Source organism: Phoenix dactylifera, chromosome 6 (genome assembly GCF_051530095.1).
Source record: "Phoenix dactylifera cultivar Ajwa chromosome 6, Ajwa_hap1_PhDact_Kaust_v1.1, whole genome shotgun sequence".
Lineage (NCBI taxonomy): Eukaryota > Viridiplantae > Streptophyta > Magnoliopsida > Arecales > Arecaceae > Phoenix > Phoenix dactylifera.
Genome location: NC_143195.1, coordinates 7,626,942 through 7,634,539, shown reverse-complemented (window position 1 = coordinate 7,634,539; position 7,598 = coordinate 7,626,942). Strand labels below are relative to the sequence as shown.

Here is a 7,598-nt window from a genome sequence, read left to right as displayed (position 1 = left end):
AAATATAATCAATAATAATCTTGAAGTGTCAGCAGTTCACTCTCAAATGTTAAAGAAATTGTATAATTCAGTTGACGGCCAATTTTTGCACTGAATGTGTCCTGTTTTTCCGTTCTGCCCAGCCAAACAATCTTATGTCATGCTGCAGCCTCCGTGGAATGCATCCACAGCTCTCCAAGTCAAAAGTACAAATTTTAATCCCACTATCATCGTCATCAATGAGCAAAGGGGCCGCACACATGCCAGAACAGCAAAAAACCACTGAATGGGCGGCGGAGAAATCGCACATCCTGTTCCCCTAGGAACCACAATCCCTTCCGGTCCCTTTCTCCCTTCTCCCAAGTCTCTTTCCCACCTGCAAATAGGTGTGAAAGCCGTTGGTTGGTTAGAATCTAGCCAGTCTATGGTCTCCTCCAAAGACCGAGTAAAGCCACGTTTTGGCGACCAGGAGAAAGAATTCTAGAAACCAAATCACGGTATAGGGAGAGGAAGAAAATTGTTCATTCGTTTATGTACAAACGTGTACATGTGTAATGTAACAAAGAGAGACAATTTGGACCCCACTGACCCAAAGCTGGACACCAGCAATTTCAGCAACAACACGCCCAATAATAAATCTCTCTGCCCAGCTTTTTCTGCGTATATGCTCTCTTTTAGCCTTTTAGAAGTTTCTTCTCTTTTACAACAACGTATGGAGTGGACCCCTAAATTCCAACCATCAACCATTTCCTCATACCCCTACTAGCTTTTATGACCTTTTTTTCTTGCCTTCTTATGTACAAAAATACCAAATCAAACAAGAGCAAACCCAAAAGGAAGCAAGGTATAATACTGGCTACACCCAATTGGTACACATTCTGTTGCTGTTCTTAGGAACAGGATCTGATGAGGCCCAGGTTGTAGAGATTCCTCTTCACGAAGCTCCCCAGGTAGAACAGCCCGGCCCCACCACCGGCCGCAGGCTCATCGCCGGCCGGCCTCTTCTGGCACGACGGCGGCGGACGCTCCTCATTTACCTTGAGGCTCTTGCTGCCGATCTTCTCGATCACGGCGTGGATAATCTTGGGGTCAGCCGGGTGGCCGGCGGCGTCGGTGACGTAGAACACATTAATCGCCATTTGGCCTTTGGTCGAGACCTCGGCTCTCGTCACCGAGAGGCCGTTCTCCCGGAAGGTCCGGGTCACGTCGGCAAGCAGGCCTCGCCGGTCCATTGCGCACAGCTCCAATCTCAACCCCTGGGATTCACCCACACACGAGGAACCAAATCAAATTCTAGCTGCAATTAAAGAATCGGATGCCTATAGGCTGTCTCTTTTGGGAGGAATCGAAGCTAGTTGTATTACAAAAACGGGAAGGAAGGTACCTCGGATGCTCTGCGCTCAATGGCAGCTTGCAAGCATTGGATCACACGCTGCCGCTCTGCTTCCGAACTGATGGGGCTCCCATCTGAATGCCTGATGTAAAATTCCTGTAAAACACCAAAAAAGATCGAAATTTAACCAAAATTCAAGAAAAATCCAAAGAAAAAAACCAAAAAGATCGCCTAGAAAAATCCAAATTTAGCCTGAAAATGGGAGAAGCCCAAAAGTAGTTGGGAAAAAGCAGAAAAAAAAAATACCTCGTGGGCTCGATCGCCATCGGTGTCAATGGTGCCGTGGAACACCACATACTCCATGTCGGTGAGGGTACACACGATGTCGAAGAGGAGCTTGGGGCGATCGCGGCACTGGATGTTGACGATCGAGTACCCGCGCTCGAGCCAGTTCTGGACTGAAATGGACGGCTGCGATGACGACGAAGAGGCGGCCTCGGCGGAGGAGATCCGCTCGTAATCGCGGTCGGCGAACATCAGCTGGTGGAGGCGGCGATCGGAGTGGGTGAGCGACGGCGAGGGCACGGTGGTGGTCTTGGCGCCGCGGACGTCGTCGCGGTGGCCCTTGAGGACGTGGCGGAGGCGGGCCTCGACGCGGCGGATCCGGTGGGCGTCCTCGATCGGGGACCCAGAATCCTCGTCCCGGATGAAGATGAGCGCGGCGATCCGGCCGTTGTGGGTCCAGACCTTGGCCTCGACGACGCCGCAGCCGAGGTCGGCGAGGACGGCGAAGACCTCGGATAGGAGGCCAGGGCGGTCGGTGCCGGTCAGCTCGAGAGCGGTGAGGCCGTCGAGGGCGGCAGCGCCGGAGCGGGGGGCGGCGCCGGGGGTGAGGGAATGCTCGATGTAGGAGATGACGGAGTCGTCGGTGAGCTTGCGGCCGAGGGGGTCGGTGACGTGGAAGACGTCCATGAACCAGCGGCCGTCGGAGGATATGTAGCCCTTGTTGATGGAAAGATCGAGGTCGGTGAGGACCTGGACCGCCTCCAGGAGCACTCCGTGCTTCCGAGCGCTGTCCACCTTGACCAGCGTCGCGGTGGGGCAGACGGCATTGTCGATGACGACTCTGCAAACAAGAACGCAAACAAGAGAGGAGTCAAGAAAGAAAGAAGAAAAAATAAACGAAATAGCGGGTGGTGTTAGGCGAAAGAATTGGGATTTCCGATACTGAACGCGGAAACCGGACAAAGAGGAGAACAGTGAGAAAGTTTAAAGAGCAAAATAAAAATTGAGTTCGAGAAACGCAAGGGCCGAAGGAAGAAGACGACATTAAGAAAACAGAGAACTATGAAACATGAATTAAGAAAATAGGTTCATGAAGACTGAGATAGTTCTGAAACGAGGAAACCAGAAACGGGTACGGAAACTCAAAAGACATGAGGAGAGTATAGAGAGCAGGGGAACTGACCTGGGAGTATTCATCCGACTGAGGAACTCATCCAAACATGCCGGCCATTCCATCTCTTTTGCCCTTCTGATCCTCTTCTTGAAATCACGCCCTTTTTGAGACTCCCTTCTCCCTCCCCTTCTTCCTCTTCTAATTTAAATTCTCTCCCTCTCTCCTCTCTTAACATCAAACGAACAGACCCCGGACGAGACGAAATAACTACAGCTGGAGCAAGAATTGAACCAATGTTTCGGTCGCCCCTCTCTCTCTCTCTCTCTCTCTCTCTCTCTCTCTCTCTCTAGCTCCAGGGGGTAAAGCACGCGTTTCGCGGTGGTCACAAGGGGAGGAGGAGGTGGCACATATATTTAAACATCAAACCCACGTCTCCACGCCAAGACGGACCGTCGGGCTGACCAACCCGCCAGCTATTTACCCCGACCCCGGTCAACCAACCCGGGCAGCCACCGTCCCAACACCCCCACCCCCCCGCCCCCACCCCGGGGATCTTGCCACGTAGACGGCACACCCACTCCTCCCCGACTCCCACTTCCTTTTGCTTATTCCTCAAGCTACCCTCCAAATCCAATACGAGTCATCGATGTATCATATACCATCATATAATAATACGTAGTACATACCTGAGTGGGGTTTGGGAGGGGAGGGTGGTGGGGCCCACGGTGACTCCACGTGGCATTGCGAGTGGGTGGAACGGGCCGACCGGAATTAGGGACCCCTCCACCGCCCGTGTCGGATCCCATGCCATTTCCTCGCGTCGTTACGGCCGTTGCGGTCCAGGTGCTCCGATCTCCGCGGCCGGCTTCCTAACTAACCTGCCTCCGGGCTCCCTGCCGACCCATTTGTCCCTCCTATCCCCGGATCCAACGAGCCCAGAGCTACGTCCAAACTGGTCTCGTCCACCGGCCCTCGTCTGCCGCCTAACTAATTCGCTGGTGTTAAGTGGTAACCGTTTCTTCTTACCAAGAAGTCCCCGCCTTGAAGGACGGTTGCCCGTCGAACTTGGTCCGGAACCTTCTCCACTTGACGTGGGGATCCCCTGCTGGTGCCACGTGTAAGTTAAGAGAGGATCTAACCTAGTCTTTGGAATATTCCACCCGCGGGCAGCATAACATTGTTTAGGAAGCATTGATGGCGTTTTTGCGGGCGACTAAAGAATATTAGAGTGTCCGCTTGCGGTCCGGTGACGGGTGTCCTCGCGCAGGCCGTGGGACCCACCACGTGCGATCAATTCGGTGGTTTTGAACGGCCTGCTCCTGGCGTTGGTCCTGGACCGGACCTCTCGAATGGGTTGCCCAAAGCGGCTGGCCACACGGACTTGGTGGCGACGTGTCGTGTACGAGTTGGTTCGGGCGCGCGCCACCTCGATTGGTGGGGAGAGCGGCGTGGATGTACGCGCTCGGGCATGTGCCGCCATTAAAACGAGGAGGGACTCGTGTCGGCTGCGGACAGTCACGTGACTTGCTCTTGTCAGAGACCACGTGCTGCGTCGCACACGCGTCGCTCGCCCGACCGAATTCTTATCCCCCAACCGAATTAAATCATTTCTTTAAATTGGCGGATATTAAATTGGGGGACAGGTCTTCCGTGAGGGACGGGAGCAGCCGTTAAGATCGATAAAAATAAAAATAAAAATAAAAAATAAAAATGAGCGAAAGATAAAAAAGGGGAGAGGAATTTGGCTTTTAGGCGCAAGGAAGGGGCGTTGATTGATTGAAGAGAGGAAAAGTGGATCGCGTGGGGACGTACCGTGAGGCGGAAGGATGAAGGAGGTGGGGAAGAGAAACGTGGCAAGATGGTCGGACGTCCATACCAGCTGCATGCTTTCTCGTTTCAGATCACCGCGTGGGGATTCATCTGTCGCCAACCGGGCAGAAGGCGAGGCTCCAACGGCCTTTGGAAACCGAGGGCTTCATGCCGCCGCCCGAGCTATTAAGACATACTTTTAAGCATCAATCATGATTTTCAAGATTCAAATCGTTGCCGCTGAGAATCAAATCTAAAATATAAATGTACCGCTTTAAGTATCAAAGTTATCCTACGCTACGGAAAACGATCCGACGGTCACTAGAAAATATTTGGCTGGATATTCATCGATACTTAAGTAAGACAGAATTTTGAAAGACAATAGAAAAGCTGAAAAAAAATAAAATTATGAGATTATAGTATTCAATTTTTTTTCATATTTAGGGGTCAGTACCTAGTATTTATAGATGAGAAAATATCAATCTGTGTGATTAGGACCGTTCGATTTGCATATAAACAGTTGGGCTCTTTCAATATCCGTTGAATAGATGGTTATGATATTTCTTTTTAAGTGAACATACTCAGTCACTTTCCTAATGTGATAGTCGATTATCATATTCCTTTCAGATGCAATGAGATTGCACCGAGATTTAATCGTTCACGTTGATTGTTCGAAGATCTGAATGACCGTTGATCTCGTTGGACACTTGTTGTTTAGTTGATAGTCTAAGCTATCAGGCGAGATTCTAGAGATGGTGAATCGAAGCTATATTACTTGCCTTCCACTTTCGAGGCCGGGCTATACTTGCTCGGTTCGGATGAAGGAAGTAATCAAATCATTCGTCAGGTGAGCTAGTCGAGTTGAATTCATGCAGTTTAGATCAACCCTAGACATTTCTAGAAACTTCATTTAGTGATCGGAACAACTTCCACAAAATGGGTTCCGTTTTCAAAGCATCATATGTACAGGCGGATTTTTCCTTCCCGCAATCGAGGAATAGATCAATCTATGGGAGCCCACAACCCCCGAATGCCGAGCTTACATATAGCAATCGATGGATGGATGATCAGATGGGTAATGAGATTAGCATCATTTGAGACTCTATAAAAGGAGCGAAGCAGTTCCCCCCACTTTGTGAGTGTCTTTCCTTCTCTTGGAGTTCTCTGTCTAATGGAAGCTTGGACTTTTTGTCTTCTTTCTTTTTCTAGTGTCCTTTCGGAGAACTGTCATACGTTAGTTTTTTCTTCTTTTTCCTTCCCCATCTTTTTTGCTGGGCTACTTTGTGTGATAGCGAACTTTCCTACTAGCTAGTCCGCTCGAGCAGCTTCGTTCCTACATTTCAATAGCTTTGGTGGTGTCGGACTGGAGATTTTCGGCCCCGGCAATGATGAGTGCGTTCTAGACTAAGATGACTCAGATCGATTCCAAAAAGGTTACCTCAACTCTAAGAAGACTAGTTGATGAGCCAACCAGCCTTCATCTACTTGCCAGTTCTGTTAGGTCAGGTCTAGGTTGGGAAGACTAGACCTTTTTTTTTGTAGTGTAAATCATGATCAACAAGTCGGATCTTTAATTTGGATGATCTATCTTTCCTTTTAAACTTGTTAACCTCTTATGACAAGGGCAAAATGGAGAGGCTATATACCATCTACATATCTATTTTGTGTTATTTTCAAAATATAATTTTCTATTATCATTTTTTTTACTAGCATGAATAGTTGATATGATATAGCTACTAGTAGCAAGGGCAGATGGAGAGACTTTACATCATCTACAAAACTTTTTATGATATTTTCATGATATTATCTTGGTATTTTCTAAATAACTTTATCAAAATCAATGTCTTAAAGGTATTACATCATAATTTTTTTATGTCAGCAACGTCAACTGAACCCATCCACGCCCAAGCTAGCATCAAGTGGTAGTAAAGATTTTGATCTAACAGTAACCTTCGTGACATTAGAAGCCTTCCAACAGCATGTCACTTGCTATTGTTTGGGGAGCATTTGGCAGAGCGGGTTCGGGCGTTCCCTGTTCTGAGATCAGCCGGTCCGGATGTTAGGGTTTGGAGCACTACTTGTGGAGCTAGTGCCGGGATTGGTGATGTCTCTTGGGCTCTTCAGCGGGAGTCAGAGCCGGCCTTAGACTGTGGCTGGGTATGGGGGTTTAGGCTACATCAGAGGGTTTCTCTCTGTCACGCCCCCAGCCCGAGATCGCGAGCCGGGGGTCGCGCCAACCGCCGCACACCCGTAGAAAACTCTCCCCACGAGCATGCAAGGCATCTAAACCAAACACCTCAAATATGAAATTTCTAAAATAATTTAACTAAATAAATGCAATCCTATTTCATTGACTAACTCAAATCATAAGTTCTTTCAAGTCCAAATACGCAGCGGAATCGTCATTTACCAACATGCAGAAACCTAGTTCTTAAAATAACAAAAGTCCACCAAATCATAATAAATGTCCATAATAACAAATCAACTTAAATCACCCTAATCTAAGATAACTTGAGCCACAATCCTTCTAATCGCTCTCCCATTTTGAATCCCCAATGGATTAGTTCTCGAAATCTGTAAAACAACAAGAGGTAGAATAATGAGCTAGACAACCCAGTAAGTAATGAACACTCTAGCTAGATAAATCAAGCAATAATATGTGGAAAATAAATAAATATGCAGTTCCAAAATATAAGTCAAATATTTCGTAAATTTATGAGATTCTTTTCGCGGTTTCATGATTCTTTCACATATTCAATTCATCTTGTCGATCCTGGACTATGACCACATGTTCCCTGTGGCAGGGTCATCAACACCGACTATTCTTCTTGCGGTGAGTCCTTTAGGACAGTCAATTGCCAACGTATCTGCCCCCATTGGCAGGGTCCTCAACATAGCCAGGTCGAAGTTCATTTTGTCCTCTATTTCATATTCCAGTTATATAAAAGAAAACGTACAGTGTCAAACCAAACGTTGTTCATATTTTAATTTCTTTCAATTTATGAGATCCAACTCAACAGCCAGGAACTATGACCACATGTTCCCTGTGGTAGGGTCATATCACCGACTATTCTTCTT

General features: G+C 48.1%; 1 protein-coding gene across 1 annotated transcript; it reads right to left on the bottom strand.

Annotated features, from left to right (window-relative positions):
• Positions 1 to 479: 479 nt before the first annotated feature.
• LOC120109293 (ACT domain-containing protein ACR8-like) lies at positions 480 to 3,097 on the bottom strand. The gene is made up of 4 exons (XM_039123047.3): positions 2,781 to 3,097; positions 1,619 to 2,438; positions 1,364 to 1,468; positions 480 to 1,235 (listed from the first exon to the last, which is right to left on the bottom strand). Exons 1-4 carry the CDS (start codon positions 2,831 to 2,833, stop codon positions 870 to 872), a joined length of 1,344 nt encoding a protein of 447 aa, XP_038978975.3. The 5' UTR covers positions 2,834 to 3,097; the 3' UTR covers positions 480 to 869.
• Positions 3,098 to 7,598: the final 4,501 nt, after the last annotated feature.

Coding starts and splice junctions, on each gene's coding strand:
- LOC120109293 (XM_039123047.3), bottom strand. CDS start 2,833: ATGGAATGGCCGGCATGTTTGGATGAGTTCCTCAGTCGGATGAATACT. Junction 2,439..2,780: donor AGTCGGATGAATACTCCCAG/GTCAGTTCCCCT, acceptor TCTTGTTTGCAG/AGTCGTCATCGACAATGCCG. Junction 1,469..1,618: donor ATGGCGATCGAGCCCACGAG/GTATTTTTTTTT, acceptor GGTGTTTTACAG/GAATTTTACATCAGGCATTC.